The 27,667-nt window shown below is 36.9% G+C and overlaps 3 protein-coding genes across 6 annotated transcripts in view; all 3 read right to left on the minus strand.

Moving 5' to 3' along the window:
- The window catches only part of LOC127433274 (tyrosine-protein kinase transmembrane receptor ROR2-like), a 216,153-nt gene that overhangs the window by 146,797 nt on the left and 41,689 nt on the right, over nucleotides 1–27,667 (minus strand). The gene's annotated exons all lie outside the window — the stretch shown is intronic.
- On the minus strand, nucleotides 1,550–27,623 carry sptlc1 (serine palmitoyltransferase, long chain base subunit 1). 3 transcript variants are annotated; one of them, XM_051685018.1, is made up of 15 exons: nucleotides 27,513–27,623; nucleotides 25,870–25,977; nucleotides 22,177–22,271; nucleotides 21,907–22,000; nucleotides 19,475–19,547; nucleotides 19,256–19,388; nucleotides 18,278–18,407; nucleotides 15,004–15,093; nucleotides 12,036–12,143; nucleotides 11,837–11,932; nucleotides 8,731–8,827; nucleotides 5,320–5,374; nucleotides 4,938–5,055; nucleotides 2,450–2,523; nucleotides 1,550–2,295 (listed from the first exon to the last, which is right to left on the minus strand). In XM_051685018.1, exons 1-15 carry the CDS (start codon nucleotides 27,564–27,566, stop codon nucleotides 2,202–2,204), a joined length of 1,419 nt encoding a protein of 472 aa, XP_051540978.1. In that variant the 5' UTR covers nucleotides 27,567–27,623; the 3' UTR covers nucleotides 1,550–2,201. The 3 variants fall into 3 exon arrangements, with proteins under 3 accessions (XP_051540978.1, XP_051540979.1, XP_051540980.1); XM_051685019.1 differs by lacking the exons at nucleotides 21,907–22,000; nucleotides 27,513–27,623 and having other exon boundaries at nucleotides 25,870–25,888; XM_051685020.1 differs by lacking the exons at nucleotides 1,550–2,295; nucleotides 2,450–2,523; nucleotides 8,731–8,827; nucleotides 11,837–11,932.
- Nucleotides 2,498–27,667, minus strand: part of LOC127433285 (serine palmitoyltransferase 1-like) — a 94,541-nt gene continuing 69,371 nt past the window's right edge. For both annotated transcript variants that reach the window (XR_007895868.1, XR_007895867.1), the window contains 2 exons: nucleotides 4,938–5,055; nucleotides 2,498–2,523 (listed from right to left, as the gene is read on the minus strand). The gene's annotated coding sequence lies outside the window, so the exon portion shown is untranslated. The remainder of the gene's footprint in view (nucleotides 2,524–4,937; nucleotides 5,056–27,667) is intronic.

Genomic DNA, 27,667 nt, shown 5'->3' on the forward strand with positions numbered 1-27,667 from the left:
CTGAGCTGCTTTCTTGAGAACATGAATGTGAATGTGATTTCTTTTACTCTAAGGGGGCGACACTATCAAGAGTGCTAGAGAAGACTGTATTTTTATTTTCTGTTATTACATCAAGTTCTTCTAGACTTTTTGGCTCACTGAGTATATGAGATAAATCTGGAAGATTATTAGTGATGCTCTCTTTAGTGGTCGAAATGATGTTTCTACCTGAATGATAGCGTGGTGTAGATTGAGTAACATTAGCTGATTGTAGCATACAAGAGTCAAGGTAATGATCTGAGGTGTCTATGCTCTGCGGCAGAATTTCTATAGTATCAACTTCAACTCCATATGACAGAATTAAATCTAGCGTATGATTATGGTGATGAGTTGGTCCTGTCACATTTTGTCTGACTCCAAGAGAGTTGAGAATATCAATAAATGCTAATCCCAATGTGTAATTTTCATTATCTATGTGAATGTTGATGTCACCAACAATTAAAGCTCTATCCACAGTAACTACTAGATCTGATAGAAAATGTGCAAATTCACCTAGGAAATCGGAATATGGCCCGGGTGATCTATATACTGTAGCAAGGTTCAAAAGACAACAGAGATGTTTTATTTGTATCTGATGGTGTCACATTAAACATTATTAGTTCAAAAGACTTAAATTTATATCCTGTCCTCTGAGTAACACCAAAAACTTCACTGTAAATTGCAGCAACACATCCTTCTCGACACTTCAGACAAGGCTCATGTTTATAACAATAACCTGGGGTAGTACATTCATTTAAACTAATAAATTCATCTGGTTTAAGCCAGGTTTCAAACAGAGCACATCCAAATTATGATCTGTAATAATTATGACTGGAGTCTTCATCGCATGTGAGTGCTCATGATTTAAGACGTATCAAGATTACTATTCATTTCTTTAGTAGTAAAACTTTTTTAATGAGGGAAACATTACTGAGTACACCTTTAAGTAGGTATTTGTGTGCACAATTCTTTTATAACAAAGAATGACTGTCCTCAGTACTGCTGTCATTTCCATTACACCAAGCACTTTAGGGAAATATTGAGAACTATTAAGTATTATGATGGAAAAGTGAGTTGACAGGAGAGCACATCTCTGTCAGGTGATCTGAGTTAGAAGATCAGAAACGTAATTAATTTTAAAATGTTTACAGCATGATCTGAGATTTATTTAGTGTCATTATTAAACCAGTTATTTTGAGAATTTTAATTCTGAAACAATCAATTTCTTTTTATCTTTATAAATTCAAAGTAAACTTACTGCTTGCTAATCTGTTGTGTTAGCAAGTCCAAGGCATATCCAACCATTTCTCTAAAAAGTGCTAATAGACATTATCATCACACATTATACCAAAATCCACTTGCAGGTTGATCAAGTCCATGATCAGATCTTTATTACAGGACATATCAATGTTTCAATGGAGATTTTTCAAGATAGTAGATGGATGATTCTTCAATAAGGGCACCCCTTATTGAAGAATCATCCATCTATAGTCAAACAGACGGATTAAAATCTGATTTCATATCGAGGATTAAATGTGTTTTTTTTTTTTAAATCTGTTTAAAAAAAAAAAACAAAAAAACAAAAAAAAAACAAGAGAATAAAATAATTCATTGCACAATTTAAAATAAAGTCCCTCACAAGTCATTGCTAGAGAGAGAGATGATAATTCATGTGCAGTGCATAAACATTTTGAATTTCATATGGTAAAGAAGCAACTCTTTGGTCAAAAAGTAACAAAAAGAAAAATATGTAAATAAACTGCATCTAAAAGATACTTTACATATAAAATTATTATCGTTCTTGTCTTCATTTATTGTAGATTAGTTATGATCTCCCATCATCATTCAAGGCATTGAATAGAATACAGTATACCTAGGTTTGGTGGTGCATACCAACTGCAAACATTGAAGAACCAACATTGCATTTATTCCATTGACTAAAATAATCAACATTATCTGTACACTATGTCTGAAATAAGTATAATACAAACAGGTTCAATCTTATGACAATACAAAACAAGCACAGTTATCTACAGGTGAGGTTTTTAGCGTCAAAGGTCATGTAATTGTCAGGTAAAATGGCGCTCACACTTGTTTGTTTCACATCTCTGGTACAGTAATCTCATGGAATTTATATATTTAAAGCTTTATGGTGTGTGACAGATGTGTTAATATGTTGGTCACTATTTCAAGATGTTTAAAGCTGCCTCTCGAATGCACTGTGCTGCTTTCTTGATGTCCTCCTGCGTTTGCTCCACAGTGACAACTACTCTAATGCTGCAGACAAAACAGATATTCATTCAACAAATTGAGAACTTTAATTGCAGGTCAAAGAAACACTTCCTGTAGCTATGTTTGTTCCAGAGATCTGTAGATAAAACTTTGTATAAACTGTAGAACAGGCTGATATTGATAATTCACAGATACTCACCTTGGTGGTGGAAGAAAGCGCTCTTCTTTGTCCAGGTATCGTGCCAAAGTGAGAGCAATCTGTCTGTCCAAACACTAAAATATAAAAAGTACAAGACAAAGTTACTCTGTTAACTGTACTAGTATAATAATAATAATAATATATAACGAATAGTTCTGACTCAATTCTGATTGGATCAGCTGCATTTAAAGCCATTTTAAAATGCTGTAAATGCACATCTTTGACCGCACATTCTGTATCAATGCAGTTAATAAGAAAAAGTTGCAAATAAAAAGCCTACCGTATGGCTAATGAATTAGATTACTTGGCAGAAGAATTGTTTATTATGATTACAAATAAATGTATATATTGATCATTGGTGTATTTTTTTTATCATATTGCCATTTCATCAAGTTCTGCTTCATGTTGTGCCTAAGGACAGATTGACAATATAACTGCCGGACCAATATTTGGTCATTTTAAGGCAATCGACATCAGCCAATAACCTTGTACAATTGGTCGAACAGCGTTATCTTCCACATTGTGTCAGTTTCAATACCAACAGTCTTGTCAATGAATAATATGCAATTTGCGTTTTCATTTTTTATTGTTGTGTAAATATTATGTAAAATGTACAGTATTTAATAATCATTTAGTTTCAGCAATTTTGTGTGCATTTCATTTGCTGTCATTAGGGCTGTCGCGATTATGAAATTTAACGATTAATTGTCATACAAATAATTGCAATTAATGGTAGGTTTCGACAATTGGAAGATTTTCCTGATGATTATCGATATATATCTGGATTTCTTTCAGATATAAATTGGGTTGCTTGTTGCACAATAGTCTTTATCTTTTCAAACATTTTTCTCAACACAACTTTTATAAAGTGTGAGCGGCAGGGTAAATTAAGGGATGCCGGATGTGTCTGGTGGATGACATGGCACGTTCTAAAATTCTAAACAATTATTTTCTACGAAGGTTAAACACACACCACCAATGCTCAGCGTCAAAATTCTGCAATGCCACGGCGCACAAGTCATACAGTTTTCCATTATATTCGACCCAAATCATTATCAAAGGACAACGATTATTTACTCCACCGCTGGATGATATATTGTGTATCTTTCATATAGCCTACACAATGTACTGTATTTTCAGTTACAAGTATGTCATTTTATGGGTTGGCAGCTTGAATGAAAGACCTATTCAAGACTACATACAGAGAAATTGCATAATAAACGTCGCCATTTCTAATCGTTCAGTTTGCACAGATACACCAGTTTCATACACTAACCTGCAAACTCATCAACGTCACTTTGTTCATTCTTGAAGAAGTTCAAAACCTTTGCAACTCTGGACTGCCATCTGCTGTGGCGCATCAGCTAGTCCTGTTTGTATGTGTGATTGTGACCGACTTCAGTAAATGTAATATCACCCTCTTGTGGTCTCCCAACGCTATTACGCCAGACCAACTGAGTGAATTGGAAAGCACGCAAATTAGACTTCTCTCGATGCCTCAAAAATATATCCATAAAATAACGTGCCGATCAATAATCGATATATCGACATTTTATGACACCCCAATTAACGGTTTAACTGTCTGTTTTAGGGCTTTTCACAATTATGATGATTGTCATACAAATTTTCATGCTTCAGGTCTGTGCGATAAATACACATCCATATAATTTATTCATATTTAACTCGGAATCAAATAAAAAAATAGGGATATGTGATTTCATTTAAAGGCTTTTCAAAACTTGGAAAATATTTCACAGGCTTGGAATTACTTGATAATTAAATGAATTTCATTATTAAAATATTTCCAAATACTTTTGGTCAAATTTAATCTTGGTCAGCATTACATTTATAATTTTGTTTTGGGAACCCAGCCAACCTGAAAATTATATTATATTATAGGCCTATCATAATATAATATAGTGTATTATTTTGCAAAAGTAATATATTTCTGTCCTGAATTCTTCAATTTCACATTATTAAACCCACCAGCCTACATTTCACATGAAAAAATGTATTTGAAAATATGTTTCTTCATTCTACCATCTCCACAGAAATAGTGTCTCCTCGGTGTCACTTCATGCCATCAACACTGTGTGTATGAACCTACAACAACCAAGAACATTTGCCCTAACGTGAACGTTAAATATCAAAATCCTTGCTTATATTCTGCGGTCCATGAAATGCTCATTTGGAGTGCTTACATAATGCAATAACATCACAAAATGACACAAAACAAAACAAAAAAATCCCTTACTTGGACAGTACATTGTGATTGGCATTTAAGTGCACAAAAATTTTAGTTATCACAAATGATCACGGTTAAATCCCCCAGCCATCGGGCTCCCTCTTGGTAACGCCTACATTTCAGGATCCAAATCAATTCTACAATCCAATGCATAGAATCAAGTCCCACCATTCAGGGGTAAAAAAAAAGTTTATGATAACAATGGTGAGATGATTGACTCAATTGTTTGTTGCTTTATCTTACGTATTCAACAATCGTACGAAGCAGCTTCAGGTCGTTTTCTCTGGATCCTGTGCTGTTCTCCAACTGCAGATGAAGAGCAGGAGCGGAAGGTACTCCTACAACCTTTAGCCCTGGAGTTCTGCAATAAATAATCAATGATATCATCACTTCTGACACCGCAATAACATTGACAATTCAACATAACTCTTAAATCTTGGACACGAGACATTTAGCATTCATCATTACATTTTGGCGTAAATAATAACTCCTAATAACTTTGCTTTTCATAGATTTTGTTCCTTTTTTGGTATAACTGAGTTCACATCAAGTGTTTCACATTCTAGTAACTATAGCCCAATTAGCTTTTCTTTCACGGGAAAAAAATGAAGGAAATTAGACTTACCCTTGCAGTGCTTTGTGGACGTCTTTGCATTTGTTACTCAGAATGTTGAAAATGCCTGTGAGAGAAAAAAAAACCCTGATATATTTAAAGCCACCTGACTAATATTGTGTAGGTCCCCCTCGTGCCGCTATTCTTCTCACCACAATTGTACAGAGTGGTTATCTGAGTTACCGTAGACTTTGTCAGTTCAGACCAGTCTGGCCATTCTCTGTTGATCTCTCTCATCAACAAGGCATTTCCGTCCACAGAACTGCCCCTCACTGGATATTTTTTGTTTTTGGCACAATTCAGAGTAAATTCTAGAGACTGTTGTGTGTGAAAATCCCAGGAGATCAGCAGTTACAGAAATACTCAAACCAACTCATTTTGCACCAACAATCATGCCATTGCCCAAATAATTGAGATCACATTTTTTCCCCATTCTGATGGTTGTGAACATTAACTGAAGCTCCTGACCCGTATCTGTATGATTTTATGCACTGTACTGCTGCCACACGATTGGCTGATTAGATAATCACATGGATGATTGTTGGTGCCAGATGGGCTGGTTTGAGTATTTATGTAACTGCTGATCTCCTGGGATTTTCACACACAACAGTCTCTAGGATTTACTCCGAATTGTGCCAAAAACAAAAAACATCCAGTGAGGGGCAGTTCTGTGGACAGAAATGCCTTGTTGATGAGAGAGGTCAACAGAGAATGGCCAGACTGGTCTGAACTGACAAAGTCTACGGTAACTCAGATAACCACTCTGTACAATTGTGGTGAGAAGAATAGCGGCACGAGGGGGACCTACACAATATTAGTCAGGTGGTTTTAATGTTGTGGCTGAGATATATATATATGTATGTATGTATTGCACATGTGAAGCCTAAGGCCCAACACATACCCTACGTAAATGTGTGAAGTTGATGCAAACACTTCTATCTATGCCAGCTCAATTTCATGCATCATGGGCGTTCGGAAATAATTTAAAACATAAGTTAAAAGGCCATACATAACGCATATACCCGTATTTTTGTTTAGTACAGTGGCAAGAAAAAGTATATGAACCCTTTGTAATTACCTCCATTTGTTTAAATTCATCTGGTTTGATCTTCATCTAACATACAATAATGAACAAACAAACTGTTTTAAAGAATAACACACAATGTATTATATTGTTCTTGTACATACTGAATACATCATTCAAACATTCAGATTGTAGGTTGGAAAAAGTATGTGAACCCCTAGGCTAATGACTTCAACAAAAGCTAATTAGAGTCAAGAGTTGGCAAACCTGGCATCCAATTAATTAAACAAATTGGAGGTGTGGGTTTGAGCTACTTTGAATTATAAAAATCACACAAACATTTTGAGTTTGCTATTCACAAGAAGCATCTGCTGACATGGACCATGCCTAGCAAAAAAAAAAAAAAAAAGAGATCTCAGAAGACCTACGATCAAGAATTGTTGCTTTGCACAAAGCTGGAAAGGGTTACAAAGTTATCTCAAAGAGCTATCAGCTGTCCACAGTTAGACAAACTGTCTATAAATGGAGAAGATTTAGTACTGTGGATACTCTCCCTAGAAGTGGCCATCCAGCCAAGATGACACAAAGGGCACAATGCTCAATGAGGCTCACTTAGACCCTAGAGTGACAGCTAAAGACTTGAAGGATTCTTTGGAACTGGTTACCATCTCTGTTCATGAGTCTACTATATGGAAAACATTAAACAGGCATGGTGTCCTGATGAACGAAGCCGCTGCTTTCTAACAAAAAAATTTATGTTCACCTGAAGTTTGCCAAAAACCACCTTGACACTCCACAATGCAAATTTTTTGTGAAGCGATGAAACTAAGGTTAAATTGTTTGGGAAGAACATACAGCACTGCGTATGCCGTAAAAAGGGCACCGCATACCAAAATGAAAACATCATCCCAACGGTGAAGTATGATGGAGGGAGCATCATGATTTGGGGCTGCTTTGCTGCTTAGAGGCCTGGCCCGCTTGCCATCCTTGAGGGAAATATTAATTCCCAAGTTTACCAAGTTATCCTACAGGATAATGTCAGGGTGGCTGTCCACCAGCTGAAGCTCAGCAGAAGTTGGGTTATGCAGCTGGACAATGACCCTAGACATCCAAGTAAATCTACAACAGTATGGCTTCAAAAAAAGAAAATTCACCTTTTACAGTAGTCTAGTAAGAGCCCAGACCTTAACCCAAAAGAGAAGCTGTGGAATGAGTAGTCATTCACACCAGACATCATAAGAATATGGCTGAGCTGAAGCAGTTGTGTAAAGAAGAGTGGCACAAAATTCCTTCTGAACGTTGTGCAAGTGTAATCCACAGCTACTGGAAACGCTTGGTTGAGGTTATTGCTGCCAAAGGAGGATTGACCAGTTATTTAATCCAAGCATTCACTTTTTCCACAGCACTGTGAATGTTTAAAGGGATGTGTTCAAAAAAAGATATGGAAGATTATAATTGTTTGTGTGTTGTTAGCTTAAGCACATTGCGTTTGTCTATACTTGTGACTTTGATGCAGATGAATCCACATGGTTCACATACTTTTTCTTGCCACTGCAAATGGTAGGGACCAAATATAGCAGGCTCAGTTGCTAGGCTGTTGCCAGGTTGTCGCTAGGGGGTTTCAGAAGAGCCCACACTGAAGATATAGGAGCACTCCTCAGGAAGAAAACGCTTGATTTGAAGTTTTATGAGGTTCATAAATTACATCTGTTTAAATGAGGTATCCGCATATTTGCAGACGGTATAAGATAGAAGTTTTATTAATATAATTGCCTTTTTTATCATTAGACAAGCCGGTTGAAAGTTGCAGGGAACTGTTTAGGAGAGAGAGAATGAAATACGCGAGCACTTCAAACATCATGAGCCCCGGCACGCTTGTCGCAGCTCTGATACGCAGGACAGTTTAAATGACACAATGTTGTATGCCGGTTGTTGTACCGATGGCATGTTTACAACAAAACGAATTGTGATTGGTCATTTACCTGTCTCAGACGACGACTCCACATGCAAGCAGGCAATTTTTGACGCCTTCGTGGCTTGGGAAACTAATCGGTCAAGTGGAAAAATTTAATCGCCCGATGCAGGCAATTTATAAATTCAGAATATCGGCCGATTTATCGGCCTTGGCGACCACTAATAGGGATGCTGCCTTAGCAAATTCCACTAGAAATGATGTCCAAGTTCCATATGGATGCCTGTCTCTACATTGCTGGGGTTCTCTGAAGTTTAGCCAAGTCAGTTAGCAGTAGAAAGACACACTCCATCATGTGATATTAAACGAGGAACAATAATCATATTTCCACTCCTTTCTACCTGATTTATTGGAAATCTAAAGGTCCGCTCCTGTGCAGTAAAACACAAACACATTTATTAATTTGGATGTATGTGAGTGTTGTTACCTGGATCCTCCTCCATGATGTTTAGAGCTTCAATAGCAGCAGCAGCCAGCATGGGCGGCACAGACGCTGAGAAACAGTAACCCTGACCTGAGAGACGCTGACAACACCAAACACACACTATATTTAATAACCCATTCACAATATTCATATCGCTCATAATCACTCACCACAATGCATAGAGATAACAAAAACTTGTCACCATATCAAATCACAGTAGTGAATTGAATATATTAGGAATACACAATATACCTGACCAAATGTTCTGTTTTCAAAAGAACGATTATTCATCTTTTCTGCAATACATTATAATGTTTGAGCTTCATTTGAGCTTTATTGTGCACACTTGTTTTCTCCAAAAAAATAGACAAAGCATTACTGATGTAAAACATCAGCCATTATATTGATTACTGCCAAAACATAAAATGATTATCAGCCATCATTATTAGCAAAAATGTCTGTATCCATCCATACCTAAAACCAAGTAATCAATTTAATTCATATTTTACAATTAATCCATATTAATACTACCAATAATTTTTTGGTACTGCAAGCCTTTGACATAATTTTTTGGCCAGACGAAAGTGCTCAGTTCTCAGGTTTCCAAATGCCACCATTTTTGCTCATCATTGAAAGCAACAGTATGAAAATGTGGAAAGTCTGCACAAACTGCTCAGATTGTTGTCGCTCCATTTGCATTGAATTAGACCGTGTGGATTCATTTCCTTTACACCATTAATGGGAACAACGAATCTGATATGATATTCATGAAATGTGCAAGAGTGCATTTTAAAAGTCACATAGGCAAATACAAAAATCTGAAAAAATTACAGCATGACATCAAAACTCATATCAACATTATGCTTATTAATAAATTTGTCTCATGATGTCATAGAACAGGATCCCTGCTGCCTCCATGCCCTTAAGGCTGTACCCTTACAGCACAACTGCACAATCTTTGTCATCAGTAGTGTAGATGCTGTAGCAATGTACATACTACATGCCAGACATGGTGCATAATGGCCAGATTGTTACTGGAGCATTTTTGGCCCCACATTTTAAAGTTCTGGTTCAAAGAGTTTCTTTTATTCTTTTAATTCATTTTTTGTGAAACATTATGGTGGCCCAGGGGTGCACAACACAACAAAATTAGCAAAGCAAATAAAAGCTGAAAACACAACAAATTTAAGCCACAACACAACAAAGTAATCAGAAAAGAAAAGGATTATTTTGTGTTGTAAATTGGTTTTATTGAGCTGTGGCTTTTCCATTGTGTTGTTGCCTTATGGCTTAATTTCATTGTGCTGTGGTTTATTTCAATGTTTTCAGCTTTAATTTGCTTGGCTAATTTTGTTGTTCTGTGCACCCCAGGGCCACCGTAGAAAATAAATGTGGAAGATGTGAAAATATTGCTAATTGAAAATACTGTTCATGCTTCCTCTTGTCTCACTGGTTGAAATACAGCACGGTTGACGCTGCAGCGCCTGCGCTGCAAGATTGTGTAAATAATATCAAACATGTTTGAAAATAGTTGAGCGTCTACGGCAGCCATGTCCACACTAATACGTTTTCGTCTGAAAACTCATCTTTTTCTCTACATTTTGGCCTTCCCTCCACACTGAGATGGCATTTTTGACAGCCAAAACTAAGCTTTTCGAAAACGCTCTCCGAAGTGGATAAATATGAAAACACCGTCTTCGCATTGTAGTGTGGACAGGAGAAATGGGGATATCTGAAAACGATGACGTATTTGTTGTCAAGTGACGTGGTCATGTGATCCATTCAACCCAAAACAATAAAGATGGCAGCCCATGTTGTAGCGGCAGTGCCTGCTATTCACTTTGATAGCGTTGTTAAAGATACATGTCACTTTGCTAAACTTTCACATTGAATTCCTTTAAAGGCGACGGGAGGTTTACTCTAAATTGCAGTCCGGGTGACAGAACATGAGGACAATTGCTTTTCAGACTGTACATGGAAATGAGATTTTTCGCCTGTGCAGTAAGGGGATTTAAGAGTTTACAAACGTTTTAGTGTGGACGAGAAACTTTTGAAAAACGCTTGAAAATGGCAGTGTTGACGGAGAGCGTTTTGAAAACAAAAACGCATTTTTCAAAAGAAACCGAATTAATGTGGACGTAGCCGAAGACTGGCTCATATTGCTTCACTGAACAAAATGGCTCTGATACTTGATGCATGTCAGTGACCGGGGCGAGCAGAGATTTTGGATGTGTGAGAGGATGTGTGCTATTTTCCATGTATCTGGATCACATTTCAAAGCTGCTAGATTAAATAAGGAGAATTCTTCATTTAGGTCCAGACTTATAATGCATATGTGTAAAATTACAGTTTTATCTCCAGATTATAAAACGCACATGTCCAGAATTACACATCAAAAGAAGTTTCCGTAGATCATTCATACAATGACCTGAAAGCCAAACTTTTCAGATTTACCGCACTAAACTATTTAGAGCAGGTTTTCTCAAGCACTGGGTTGAAGCCCAAAAATGTGGGTCGCCGATCATTGTCTGCTGGGTCGTGAAATCTTTTCTGTCATGAGTACAAATTACCAAGTAGAAGGATAGAACTGTACATTTGCAATGTTTGGGGCAACAGTGACCTCTATTGTCGAATCGTGTTAACATCTCCAGGTTTGCATAAACGACCACAAGTAAGAGGCTGCATTTCACTGACGTTAATTATTAGCTGTCCAATCACAACAATCCATCAAGGCTACGAATCGTTCTTTTTGGACAAGGTCTCTTTACGTAGCGTTGCATGCGCTAACTCCATGCATTACTGTGCTACTCTGAATGTAATCCAATCTCTGGACATCATTTCAGAGAGGCAGTCCCAAGTGTTACATTAACGAGAGTAAGTATATATATATATTATATATATATATATATATATATATGAGAGAGAGAGAGAGAGAGAGAGAGAGAGAGAGAGAGAGAGAGAGAGAGATATAAAACTGTTTTCTTCATAGTGTTTAATGACTGAAAATGTTTGTGTATTTATGAAATTACTCGGGGTACAAATATTGGGCTATAGATATAAGGCCACTATATTATAAGCATATAAACAATATTTCAATTTGTAATCATACCTGATGATCTATAACAAAGGATCGTCCACAGCAGAAACCTCCAATTGTTGCCAATGCGTTCTCCATGTTGGCACTTATAAGATCAATATCATCAATCTAAATTCAAAACAGAAACACAAATTTGAGGAATCGTGATTTACTAATTGGCCGTTTAGAACTGTAAAGCTTATGCATTTATACTGAAGATAATATTACGCACGTTGACCCCAAAATGTTCTGTGACTCCACGCCCATGTTCTCCAAGCACTCCAAAAGACATGCTCTCCTCCAGAAAGATCCGTACTTTATATTTATACTTCATCTTCACCTGGAAATGGAGTTAGATCTATTTAAAAGCATTACCCCATGGGGAGAAATGCAACCAGAGCAATGCAACAGTAGTAATATTTCAAACTGGATAAATTATACCATACAGACAAAATCAAATCCAGAGAAATACCAAAATTCAATACAGTAAAAAAAGTTTGCTAAATTTAGTTTAACCCCCATTCTAATTCCCAAAACATACTCTACACCAGTTGCATTTCAAGTTCAATTTTACGTTATTGCATTCCGAAATCTGTCAGAACTAGGGATGTGCGAGACTAGTCGAATTAACGGTACTGCTGCTACTAGTCGGTTAAATATTTTTCCCCATTAAACTTTAACCATTTGTGTACAAATTTACGTTTTGATTTATATATTTTAAAAATTCTACGATTAAATTACTGTCATGTAAACGTTACTTTTTAAATATAATGAATTACACAATTCTTCATGTTAATGATATAAAAACAAAGTTTAATTTCACATCAGGCATAACATGATTTTACTCACGTTACTTGCAGAACAATATCCTCTTACAAACTGAGAAAAGTATGGGAATATATACTCTTCGGTGGTGATGCGGGAAGGCCAGACTCTTACCTAGGCTCTACCGGCTCAAAAGTCTCTATTTCTGCGTGTCTGCAACTTCTGTTCCAGCTGACCTGGCTTTTTAAATTGCAGGGATTAATCGCCTCAGTCCCATCTTTCACCAGGCCACACTGACATGTACATTTCATTTAACAAAAATGTATGGTCTGAGAAAGTAGTAAATGACTATTGAAAGCTGCATGCCTGTTTTTGCCATCACTTTTTTGCACTGCCAATTCATCAAGTAGGTTCGTTTTCAACTAAGTGCAGACTGCTAAATTGATTATCTTGTATTCTGAGAGTTCATGTCATGTTGTAGGACAATACATTAGGTTTACGCATCTCATACAGCTATTTTTCCACAAATTACATTTTTTCGTTGACGAGGCTTACCTGTAATTATTTTCAACAATGTACTGACTGTTATAATACTTCCACTAGGTGAATTCCTTTTAGAACAGGCAATTATGTTTGTTCTTATTGGTCCTACACTGCCGATTCACAGATTTATTCAGTGAATGTCTGTCATGTTTTATAAAGGATAGCTTAATTCACAATGATCATAATTCAAGGCAAACACATCATAAATACACCGATGAGCCAAAAAATTATGACCACCTGCCTAATATGCTGTTGGTCCTCCGCATGCCACCAAAACATTGCCTACCCTCCGAGGCATGGACTCTACCAGACCCCTGAAGTTGTCCTGTGGTATCTGGCACCAAGACATTAGCAGCAGATCCTTCAAGTCCTGTAAGCTGCGAGGTGGAGCCGCTGTGAATCGGACTTGTTGGTCCAGCATATCCCACAAATGCTCAATCAGACTGAGATCTGGGGAATTTGGAGGCCAGGGCAACACCTTGAACTGTACATCATGTTCTTCAAACTATTCTCGATCAATGTGTGCAGTGTGGCAGTGCACATTATCCTGCTGAAAGAGGCCACTGCCATCAGGAAATACCGTTGCCATGAAGGGGAGTACCTGGTTTGCATTGATGTTTAGGTAGGTGTCACGTGTCAAATTGACGTCCGCATGAATGGCCGGACCCAGGGTTTCCCAGCAGAACATTGCCCAGAGCATCACACTCCCTCCACCCGCTTGTCGTCTTCCCACAGTGCATCCTGGTGCCAACACTTCCCCAGGTACATGGCACACACGTACACGGCCGTCCACGTGATGTAAAAGAAAACGGGACTCATAAGACCAGGTAACCTTCTTCCACTGCTCCAAGGTCCAGTTCCAACGCCCATTGTAGGTGCTTTCGATGATGGATAGGGGTCATCATGGGCACTCTGACCGGTCTGTGGCTACACAGCCCCATACGCAGCAGGGTGCGATGCACTGTGTGTTGTGACACATTCCTCCCGTAACAATCATTAAAATTTTGTGGCACAGTAGACCTTCTGTTTGTTTGGCACAGACAGGATAGACTTTGTTGCCCTTGCACATCGATGAGCCTTGGACACCCAACACCCTGTTGCCAGTTTGTGGTTTGTTCCTCCTCGGACCACTATCGGTAGGTACTCAACACTGCTGACCAGGAGCACACTACAAGCCTTGCCGTTTCAGAGATGCTCTGACCCAGTTGTCTGGCCATAACAATTTGTCTCTTGTCAAAGTTGCTCAGGTCTTTACTCCTGCCCATTTCTCCTGCATTCAACATGTTTACTACGGGAACTGATTGTTTGCTTACCATCTAATCTACCAAGACCTTGACCTGTGGCCTTGTTAGGATATGATCAACCTTACTCACTGGTGAAGTGAATGGTCATAATGTTTTGGCACATCTGTGTACAAGTCGACTACAAAATTTCAGTATAAACGTCAATTAAATTAGGCATTGTGCACAACCCTAGTCATAACTCAATTTGTAATGTAATGCAAGTATGTATTCCATTCCCAGGCAAGGGGGCTTTAGCAGGAATTAGTGTAAACCGTCTTCTTCCATGGGCAGTTTTCTCTTTTAGGTCAACTACAGTCATGGCTGATCAACAGATCAAAGGAGAATCTTACTGAGTTAAAGTCAGTTAAGCTGTTGAAATGTTTATATAACACATCTGGCACAGATATTTGAAGGTTATTCTATGACCCCCTTAAGTACTGACCCTAACCCTAGGATTGTTACCACCACAGTAATGCAAAAACGCATGCTGAGTATGTACAACGGGACTCCATGCTTGCTTGGCTTTGACTGAGCATTCATGTCTTTTGCGTACTTGTGTAGAGTATGTTCCTGTCCTGAGGAGAAAGTATGAGGCCGCTGTTTTCTTACCAGTTCAGGGAGTGGACAGATATCTGCAGTGTTAATGTAGAGTCCCTCAACTACGATGAATCGTCTGATTACTCTGGCCTTACGTGGGTTCTGGAGTAAAACATATACAAATAATGTCAAATGAAGGAAAATACATGTATAGCAAAACAACAGGCAAACATCTGATGAACCTTCATTCAAGCAATTGGATGACAATATATTCATTTTAGCTTTTAAGCAAGTAAGAACTAGGGCTCTGTCGATACAATCAAATATCGGTATATCGCGAAACTTTCTCAACTTCCTCATTCCATGTATCGATATTTATATTAAACTATGTGTATTCATACCATGTAAAAACACATCAAAATTGCCACACTGTCATTTCCAAATCAATTTAATGAGCTCACCAAGAGACAAAAATGATGTTTTGAGTAACATGCTCTTCATCAGACATCAGTTAACTGATATACCCAAATTAATAGGAAATTATACTGGAATTATGATATCGTGATGTATCGCAATATATAAAATCGTGACGTGTATTGCAATACGTATCGCATCGTGAGGTGCCAAGCTATATTAAGTGACCAAGTGTTAATACCCCCAGAAAGACACTTAATGAAGGAAATCAAATGATTTTAGTAAGAACATACTCTTGGCAAAGAGGAGACAAGAAAAAAATAATACTACAAGATATTTACAATGAGCTAATTATGTCTATGTTTCTAGAAAAATCTAGAAAGAATTGATTCAAATAATCCGTTCAAAGTATTGTGATTTCCCCCCTTCACAAACAAGTTAATTACCTCACTCAAATGCAACCAATTTATGAGATTAATCAGCTATATCCGCAATATAAAAGTAATATTACAACTTACATCTTCACAGACAATGAAGCAAATGAACAGGTCAACTTGAACTGAGAACACATATTGCAATATCCTTAATGGTCTAAAACACAGAATAGAATATACAGGTGCATCTCAATAAATTAGAATGTCGTGGAAAAGTTAATTTTTTTCAGTGATTCAACTCAAATTGTGAAACTCGTGTATTAAATAAATTCAATGCACACAGACTGAAGTAGTTTAAGTCTTTGGTTCTTTTAATTGTGATGATTTTGGCTCACATTTAACAAAAACCCACCAATTCACTATCTCAACAAATTAGAATATGGTGACATGCCAATCAGCTAATCAACTCAAAACACCTGCAAAGGTTTCCTGGGCCTTCAAAATGGTCTCTCAGTTTGGATCACTAGGCTACACAATCATGGGGAAGACTGCTGATCTGACAGTTGTCCAGAAGACAATCATTGACACCCTTCACAAGGAGGGTAAGCCACAAACATTCATTGCCAAAGAAGCTGGCTGTTCACAGAGTGCTGTATCCAAGCATGTTAACAGAAAGTTGAGTGGAAGGAAAAAGTGTGGAAGAAAAAGATGCACAACCAACCAAGAGAACCGCAGCCTTATGATTGTCAAGCAAAATCGATTCAAGAATTTGGGTGAACTTCACAAGGAATGGACTGAGGCTGGGGTCAAGGCATCAAGAGCCACCACACACAGACATGTCAAGGAATTTGGCTACAGTTGTCGTATTCCTCTTGTTAAGCCACTCCTGAACCACAGACAACGTCAGAGGCGTCTTACCTGGGCTAAGGAGAAGAAGAACTGGACTGTTGCCCAGTGGTCCAAAGTCCTCTTTTCAGATGAGAGCAAGTTTTGTATTTCATTTGGAAACCAAGGTCCTAGAGTCTGGAGGAAGGGTGGAGAAGCTCATAGCCCAAGTTGCTTGAAGTCCAGTGTTAAGTTTCCACAGTCTGTGATGATTTGGGGTGCAATGTCATCTGCTGGTGTTGGTCCATTGTGTTTTTTGAAAACCAAAGTCACTGCACCCGTTTACCAAGAAATTTTGGAGCACTTCATGCTTCCTTCTGCTGACCAGCTTTTTAAAGATGCTGATTTCATTTTCCAGCAGGATTTGGCACCTGCCCACACTGCCAAAAGCACCAAAAGTTGGTTAAATGACCATGGTGTTGGTGTGCTTGACTGGCCAGCAAACTCACCAGACCTGAACCCCATAGAGAATCTATGGGGTATTGTCAAGAGGAAAATGAGAAACAAGAGACCAAAAAATGCAGATGAGCTGAAGGCCACTGTCAAAGAAACCTGGGCTTCCATACCACCTCAGCAGTGCCACAAACTGATCACCTCCATGCCACGCCGAATTGAGGCAGTAATTAAAGCAAAAGGAGCCCCTACCAAGTATTGAGTACATATACAGTAAATGAACCTACTTTCCAGAAGGCCAACAATTCACTAAAAGTGTTTTTTTTATTGGTCTTGTGATGTATTCTAATTTTTTGAGATAGTGAATTGGTGGGTTTTTGTTAAATGTGAGCCAGAATCATCACAATTAAAAGAACCAAAGACTTAAACTACTTCAGTCTGAGTGCATTGAATTTATTTAATACATGAGTTTCACAATTTGAGTTGAATTACTGAAATAAATGAACTTTTCCACGACATTCTAATTTATTGAGATGCACCTGTAAGTGTGACGAAATCACAAAAAGTAGCTAATACTGTACTTGAGAATACTATATTAATTATATGCCATTCAGGAGCTCAGGATTTCCGGTCAGTTTTCTCATGTTGGCTCATATGCTCGAAACAAGTTTAAACAACTAGATGCTTATTTGGTTAAAGTTTTACGTTTTATTTTGTCATTTTGCACATTATTGTCAACAAATGTTATTTTTGTCGACTAAAACAGCATATCATTTTAGTAAATTTGACTGAAAATGACTGAATATGACAGAAATATTTACTAAATTTAAAGGACATTTTTGTAAAAAGACGAAAATTATGACTATCAACATCAGGAATAAAGTACAGTTGAAAATTAGGGTATACAAATAAGTATACACTTCTCATTACATAACCAATATTCCAAAATGTGTTGCAGTGTCTCATCCATCTATCCATCCTCAATAGCCGCTTGTCCTATGTAGGGTTGCGGGCAGTGCTGGAGCCTATACCAGCTGTCTCAGACCGAAGGCAGGGAATCACCCTAGACAGGTGGCTGGTCCATCACAGGGCAAACACACACAGTCATACTCATTCACACTCTCACTCACACCTACGGGCAGATTACAGTTTCCAATTCACTTGACCTGCATGTTTTTGGACTGTGGGGGGAACCAGAGACCCTGGAGGAAGCTGATGTGTCATGATATAAATAAATGGCTCTTCATGTAACCCATGACATTGGTGAAATCCCTTCTTACCTTCTGGTCCTCAATCTCTTGCTCCTTCAGAAGGCGCTCTAGATCCTCCATATCATTGTGTTTGAAGTATTTGATGAAGCTGCGTGAAGCCTGCAGGCCTTTCTGAATGGAGAAGCACGCCGCCTCATCACTGAGAAAACAAGAGACAGATCAGGTCACCTTATCATCTCTAAAGACGATCCAGTTAAATTACAATATCTACAAATGACTGACATCACTAAGAAGCTCTTAAAGGAATAGTTCACCCAAAAATGTAAATGTTGTCATCATTAACTCCAACAAACAGTTCCTGACAAAGCTATCATATGACTATAGAAGACATTTGATAGCTTTGTGTCAGGAACTGACCAAAAAACTTTAATGACACTTTTATGGAGCTTTTTGAAGCTTCAAAAAGGAGTATTTTTGTCTTATTTTCCAGTAAAAATATCTAAACATCCTTACAAGATAAATTTACTCAAGAAGCAGAATGGCGAGGTTCATGTTTCAAAAAAAGTAAAAAAAAAAAAAAATGGAGAACAAAGAATAAACTCGTTTTGCTTTTGAGTCAAGTTTTTTTCTTTCTTACCCCACTGGCAAATATATATTTTATTTTTCTTGTTTTAAGCATAAAAATTACTAAATTTTGTTAGGTTGTTCTGAAAACAAGACCAAATAACTTTTGTCATTTTGCTTTTTCAAGTAAATGTATCTTGTTTTAAGAATTTTTAGAGATTTTTGACTGGAAAACAAAAAGAATAATTAAAAAAATACTCAATAAGAAAATGATGTTTTGCAGTCTTGTCATTTGAATCACTCACCACATTTAATGTATGGAAAAGAGCTACTCAGACGTTCCACCTAAGATCTCCTTTTGTATTCCATTAAAAGTAAATGATGACAACATATTCATTTTTGGGTGAACTATTCCTTAATGTTTTTCAAGCAAATGTAGGAAGTTCTCTGTGAAAATGCTGTCTGAGCAAAGCATGAACTTACACAAAGATAATGTCTCCTCTCTTGGAGTATGCAGGAATGGCGCTGGCGATGGTGGCAAAGCCATATGAATAAATAATGGCCTCCTCTGTTCTCATGAACTTTGCCAAACGTTCTTCTAACTCCAGATGAACATCTGCAAAACGTTTCAATGCTTTAAACTGAGGCAGAGCTACATAAGACAGACAAATGCTTGAGATAATAAATCCTTGCTCAACGTACCAAAGGTCCCGTAGAATCCTCTTGGTCCACAAGTTCCCACACCATATTTTTTTAGTGACATCAAAGCCTTCGACTGAAAACAAACCAATTATATTGCTGACAGTGTGTCATGGACTAATGTCTCTGTTCATGTGCAAAAACATTTTCATGACCGACAGAATTCCGTAACGGAACAATGTTCAATACAAGACTGTCAACATCCTTATTCTGTCCAGTTTATTTTGTTTAATCAGCCTCTTAAAGTGAACATGAAAAATCTCATTTGAGGATTTACTTTCTTGATAAACATTCCTGGTGTATTTAATCTTTTCTCAAGATGTAATAACTTGCACCACCTCTAAAACAACTTTCCTTTTTGCGCTGGCGACACCGAGGCCATGCAGGCTATTTGGATTATGTTAAAGGAATATTCCGGGTTCAGCTCAATCAACAGTGTTTGAGGTATAATGTTGATTACCCCCAAAAATTATTTCGACTCGTCCCACCTTTTCTTAAAAAAAAAAAAAAAGCAGCAAAAATCGAGGTTACAGTGAGGAAATTTCAATGGAAGTGAATGGGGACAGTTTTTGGAGGGTTTAAAGGCAGAAACATGAAGCCTACAATTTTTGGAAGCACTCACTCATTATATTATTTACAGACATTTTAGGGTTTGTTGGCATTACCTCATCACAGCAACAAAGTTGTAAATTGGATATAAATTTACACACACTAAAATCATGTTAACAAGCATATTGTTTATGTCTTTTGGCTATACTTCTGAAATAGTTTTCTCCCCAATTTGGAATGCCCAATTCCCAATGCACTCTAGGTCCTCGTGGTGGCGTAGTGACTCGCCTCAATCCGGGTGGCGGAGGACGAATCTCAGTCGCGCCGTCAATCTGCGCATCTCATCACTTGGCTTGTTGAGCACGTTACCGTGGAGACATAGCGCGTGTGGAGGCTTCACGCTATTCTCCGCGGCATCCACGCACAACTCACCACGCGCCGCACCGAGATCAAGAACTACATTATAGCGACCACGAGGAGGTTACCCCATGTGACTCTACCCTCCCTAGCAACCAGGCCAATTTGGTTGCTTAGGAGACCTGGCTGGAGTCACTCAGCACGCCCCGGATTCGAACTCACGACTCAGGTGTGCGTCTTTACTCGCAGAGCTACCCAGGCCTCCTGAAATAGTGACTTTAAGTTTACGGATTGGCCCCCCATTCGCTTCCTTTGTAGGTGAAATATCTCAGATTGCAGAATTATAATGGATAGTGAAACCCATTTCATTTTGACTTTAAAACAGCTGTTTTTCCATTGGGTGTATGATCTTAAAGTGGAAGGTGGAGGTTGGAGGAGAGAAGTTGAAAAATAAGAACCCTTGGTGATGAAAAATGTTACAGAGCCCCTTTATTTTCTGAAGTAGTTTTGTGCTTCCTCACAAACATTTTGGGTTCCCTCGCAATAGCTTTAACCATTCCTTATGAAAATTAACTATGGTTTTACTACAGTAAATATATTTTAACGTTGGTATTTGTAGTAACACCATAGCAATAATACAGGAAAAGCTAAATAAATCATTCTGCCGTACAGTTTTAGTTTGACTATAACAACAACAGGGTTAATTTTTTTAAACCCATGGTTCTTACCACAAAAATTGTTACATGGTCATTTAATTTTCATAAAGGCGTTTTGTTTTTTAAACCATAGTTGAACCACAAATGAACCATTGTATTAATAATAAAACTGTAGTAATTTTTTGTTTTTGTTTTTTTGCAGAATTATTATGATTTCTATTACCACTGTTTTGGTTTCCCTATATTATTACTAAGGTTTTACTACAAATATCATAATTTAAATACGATTACTAATATGCTTTATAAGGGGTAGATAAGGGTATTGCGGAGGAATGCAAAACTATTTCAGAAAATAAATTCCTTCCCTGTTCTCTAAGGGAGAGCAAGTTATTGAACTTGGAATATCATGTGCTAATAAATTGCACACAATAACACCAAAAATGTGCATTAACAAACTGTGGTCAATTTGAATTTCATCATGTTGACTTTAACTTACCAAATCTGTACAAAACCATTGGTATCTTATTCTGTTAATCATTTTTTTTATTTAACAGCAAAGACTAGACATGCTACATTCCGATTTCCAATTGCTTCTGCGTAACACTAAACTGATTTGGAAGCAAACAATAACAGAATGATTTACCCACATCCTATATTTCTGCATATTTGCACTTATTACATGATTAAAATATAGTACCAACCATTTAAATAACATTCTCCATTATCAAATCCACCACAACTGATATTTTTGTTCATCAAGATGCATTTAGCATTAATGTGAAAACAGCACATTACAATCAGGAACAGCTATGATGCAAATGTGAAGATTGGAAAAGCACTTAGACTAACGTCTGTACTTGTACTGCTACAAACCTTTACACGCTCATTATCGAGTAGACCCAAGAAGTTAAATGAGGCAAAGTTAATGCACTCTTTCCCATTTACGATGATTTTGTGGCTTGGCGGGCTGTTAAGAAAAACACGGCCATTAGTCAGTAGAACACACTAAGCACACACCAATTATGATTCCATATGGGGGAGACACAGTTCTGATGGTCAGGCATGTTCATGTGAATATTGTTTCAAACAGGAGGTTCATTCAGAATTCATTACAGCCCATTAGGAGAGTTCATCCAGACTTACCCTGTAACTACATCATAATTAATGGAAGGGTGGTCTTTAGATACAGGGGGAACTAGCGGCTCGGGTTGCCACTCCTCAATTAACTCTTCTTTCTCCTAGAAAAGAATAAAGGACATAAAAGAGAGAACGCTTGTTAAATCATGATGACATTTCCAATTCACACTGGCCACTTTAAATTCGAGAAAACACCTAAATGATATTCACATTGGTCTATAAACCTCACTAAAATGTCAAAAATACCAATTGAGATATCAAATTATTCTATGCATTTTGGTAATACCATGCACAGCAGGATTCTTAAGAAATCTCACTTAGAGTCGTATATTTGATGCAATCATCGCAGAGAATTGCACTGAGAAAAAGGATGAAGCAACAGTGAAAATATTGAATCTTCACATTCGAACAACCCCAGGCCAAAAAATGCAGCTATGTGATAGATCAAGTAAACATGTCATTTTGTAAAAAAAAAAAAAAAAAAAACACAACAAGGAAAAGGAGGCAAGAGACTTGCACTAATGTAATTTGGGGTTAAAGAACTCATTAATGTACTATTTTGTGAAATTCCTTTTAGGAATTGTATTATTTAAAGGTGATGGGTGCATATATATTTTATGTTAAAACACTTCTATTCCAATTTAATATGCTCAACAATATTTATTAGACAACTATAAGTAAACTATTCATTTGTTGATTCTTGCAAAAAATGTATATACTGCGGCATTATCAAATCAGTGCTCTGAGTATCCTGACCAGCCCAACACCGCAACATTTGCTCTACCAATGGTAGGGCACTATAATTTCTGCTATGCGGAAAACGCGGAAATAATTGCAAAGTCCTGTCATAAAAATAGATTTACGGTAACTATAAAACGGAGAAAATGTGTGTTGTAGATGAGCGCTCATTCACTTTTATGCATGCAGCACATGCAGACTATATATTTATATAACTTACTTGCAGCCTTCTGACGTTTAATAATCAAACTAGGCCATCAAGTGAACTTCTTATCCAGAGGTAAGTTTTCCACCAAAATAAAAGCTCGATTTAACTGGATGTGTGAAATTGCAGAAACTACGAGATAAAAATATTACTACTGTATAGTAAAATATAACATTCAATGTAGTAATAATAATAATAATAATAATAACAATAATAATTATATTTCAGCAATATCTCACACGCAAGAGTGTTCTACACTGTAAAAAAAAAAAAGATACCAGCAGCTTTGGTTGCAAGAAATGTACTGTAAAAAAATACAGTGACCATGTTTCAGGCTTTATGGGATGTCATTTTGATGCCCCTGTATTTTACAGTTAACTACCGTAAAAAAGTCTGCTTTTTACTTTAAAATGTATCGTTAATCACCGCAGTAACTACAAAAGGCCACATGATGACTTGAATTTCATCAAGAGTGGCCCTTCCAGGAGCAATAATTAATTAACAAACATAAAACACCATCAGGGTAACACGTGACATTAAAATAACATTATAAACATTAACTAAACTACATAAAATAGAACACAGAACATCCCAATGTACATAACTGATATAAAAAATAAAAATCCATAAAATATAATGAAATGTGATGGGTCACACAGAGACTTCTGGGAACGCCCGATTATTGTTTTTCACCATAATTTACTTTCTTTCCAAAATATACTTTTTACCACTAATTTTTTTTTACAATATTTTACCGTAACATTACATGCATGGTCTTGTTAAATATTAGTTTACTTTATATTGTATTTATCATAGAATTTTTACATTCTTTTACTGTTAATATTACAGATTTTTTATTTTTACAGTATACTGAATGTTTTCATCAATGTTTTAATTTATACTGTAAAGCTAAATCTACAGTACTATATCACTATATTTGACTCAAAAAATATCCTATTTTATGTTTTTGGATTGTGCTGTGAGGATGTGATTGACACACTTCATTTGATAAAAATACAGCAATTGTATGTTAAAAATGTATCGTTCTATTTTCATTTGATTAAAGGTTTATTAATTCATTTGATTAGACCCCATATTGATGATAAAACTTCAACTTTAAAACATGGAATTCAGAATAAATTAAACAGAGAAGAGAGAATTTAGGGGAAAATAAATGAAATTTGTAAAAAAATAAAAAATAAATAAAAATGATTTCAGTGGGCCCAAGAATGGCATGAATTTGGTTTATCTTTTTGATAGTTTTTGTCAAGTGTTTTTGAAATGAGGCCCATAACATCCTATTTAAATTATGACAAGATCAATCACACCAAGACTTCAGAACTTTGAACAGTTATTCCTATAATGGGGAGATTCTCCTTTTATTTTCTAAAGCAGATTTCAGTTTTGGTTAATGACTAACCGTATATTAATGAATAAAACAAACACAGCTCATTTATATTCACATTAATAATAAAATATGGATATGTAACATTTTTCATAACTATATAATAACATGTCTGAAAAACATCTATGGCTGCTGCATTGTGTCTTTTTGTTCCAGTGTATCCTATATTCATTTTTAAAGGCTGTTGTAAAATAATATGTTACAAAATGTACAAAAGATTGCATAATCAAAATATATCATATTTTGTCATTACGTGAAGATTCACTGCCCACCTCAATGAAAGAATGTGCACAATGCGCGCGTCTGTCTGTTCTTCCTTCAGGTTATCTTAGTAAGCGCGCACCAGTTTTTTTCATGATTGTCTGAACTGTCTATTTTCAAATCGCGGTTGGATTAACAGGAGACGCCAAAAACTTCACGTTTTTAATATGCGTGTTAAGTAGAAATTCAGTTTTGAAGACGCTGCTTTCTGTTCCATTTAGCTGCGCTCTGTCTAGCTGTTTGAAACACTCGCCTGCTGTATATGCGCTGCTTCAGCACGTTGAGTCCACTGCCACACGCGCCTTGTGTGTGTGTGTGTCCACAAATGTGCGCTCTTGTGAGGAAAGCCACGATGCTCCGTATTGTTGTTGCTGTGATGATTCATGAAGCATTCCATTCAACTCGGAGAGTCTGAATTTCCACCTTTCAACTGGGGAAAGTGCAACGGAATGACACTTTATATCGGACATCTAACTTGGAAACTCGTGTGGAAATCTTTATTCATTTCGACGAGATGCAGGTGTGTGTTACGTCACGCAGAGCAGGGAGGTTTACAGTCAGTAACAAACATTCACTTTAATTAAATAATATCCATTAACGAGTCAAAGTTCTTACATTAAATGATTATAAAAAGTGTTTAGCAAACATTTTGCAGAGACAGGTGTTCAAAACACAGTTAATTACACTCTTTTGATGATCGTAACGATTGCATTTCAGTGTCGTATATCAGTTTGGTTGCTATGAGACGTCTCTGACAATCAATGTACCCCTCAAAACCACAACATAATCAATCTCAAAATTAAAAATAAGCTCCCTCTTTGACACGTTTGTGTTTAATTGTCAGGTAATTGTCACTGGATTTCAAATTAAGTGAAAAGTCACATCATGCGTGATCACCATTGATCATCGTTTTCATGATCGATCATTGCTGCCACGTCCGAGTACTCGTGCCCATCCCTAATTTTGACATATGATGTGCATGCACAATGAGGTCACTTGAATCAGATAAATGTGTCATTTTCCAGCACAAATTAGCTGCAGAAACAAAACATCCAGCAAGACTGTAAATTTAGCAGATCTCATATCTCACCTTTTCTGTGAGGTCCGATCTCTCCTGAAGTTTATATGTTTTTGAGAATAGCAGTCTGATAATCCACAATATAAGAATGCCTTCTAAAATCAAATGATACGCTGGTGCCTAGAAGAGGACATAACAACACACATTTTTTATTTTGCATATTATTCTTTCACAGCGATAGATGGATGGATGGAACTGGTGTTATCCATAATTGATGGAGGGATGGATGGATGGGAGAATATATTTGATGGTTGGAACTGGTGTTCTCCATAAGTGAAGAATGAATGAATGAATAGATGGATGGATGGATGGATGGATGGATAGGAGCATTTTTATGATGGATGGAACTGGTGTTGTCCATAAGTAATGGATGAATGGATGGATGGGAACATTTATTTGACGGTTGGAAGAGGTGTTCTCCATAAGTGAAGAATGGATGGATGGATGGAACTGGTGTTGTCCATAAGTGATGGATGGCTGGCTGGATGGGAGCATTTCTTTGATGGTTGGAACTGGTGTTCTCCATAAGTGAAGAATGAATGGATGGATAGGAGCATTTTTATGATGGATGGAACTGGTGTTGTCCATAAGTAATGGATGAATGGATGGGAACATTTATTTGACGGTTGGAACAGGTGTTCTCCATAAGTGAAGAATTGATGGATGGATGGATGGATGGATGGATGGAACTGGTGTTGTCCATAAGTGAAGAATGAATGGATGGATAGGAGCATTTTTATGATGGATGGAATTGGTGTTCTCCATAAGTGAAGAATGAATGAATGGATAGGAGCATTTTTATGATGAATGGAACTGGTGTTGTCCATAGTGAAGAATCAAGAAAGAAAGATATACAACACTGTATGTTCATAAATACATAAATATATGTAAAAAAAAAATTATATATATATAATAATAATAATAATAATATATATATATATATATATATATATATATATATATATATATATTTCAAAGCTGCTCCAGGGTGCACAATAATAAGTGATTGTTAGCCATTGAATGGAAAAGAGCTGTGTGAAGATTCTTCAAAAATTATCCTTTTGTGTTCCACAGAAGAAAGTCAAACAGATATGAAAAGAAATATGAGTAAATGATGACATCATTTTCAATTTTGGGTGAACTATTCCTTTAATCCAAAAAAAAACAAAAAAAAGCAAGTGACAATATCACTACTAACGTTGACACTCCAAAAGATATGAATGTTAGAGCATTCACCATGGTAACCATAGATTCCGCCAAAATACTAGTTACTACAGTTGTTGTTACTACAATCAAACTATGTTAACTTGGTATCAGCCACAAATGTTATTGAAAGATAAATTACAATGAAACAAATATTCTGAAAGCTAATCACAATGTTTAAAAGGTAATATATTAGTTTATTGTATTCTGTTGTGACAATATCAGTAAATCTATGCTATTTTGGCGGGTACAAATGTGGTAAAGTAAGACCAGAGTGAGTCTCACCTGTGTGGCTGACACTCGCGTGTAATACTGTTCACTTCCTGGAGTTTACACTGGATACTGTATGTGAAATACAGCCCAACACATATCTTATGGACAAACACAGAAAGTCTACCCTCTTTCACAAAACTTTAAAAAAGAAACAATACAATCAGAGAGTTTGTAGTTACCTCGTAAAACGCTTGCACCATCTCAACCAACACCCACTGTTGCCCCGACGCCATCTTGACTGAGTCACATGACCACCAGTGTCCTGAAAGAATAAGATAACGCGCCCTCGCGTGGAAGATAAGAGTAACTGCAGCTTTTCGTCGAGAGGAACTCA

Source organism: Myxocyprinus asiaticus, chromosome 43 (assembly GCF_019703515.2).
Source record: "Myxocyprinus asiaticus isolate MX2 ecotype Aquarium Trade chromosome 43, UBuf_Myxa_2, whole genome shotgun sequence".
In the NCBI taxonomy this organism is placed as follows: domain Eukaryota; kingdom Metazoa; phylum Chordata; class Actinopteri; order Cypriniformes; family Catostomidae; genus Myxocyprinus; species Myxocyprinus asiaticus.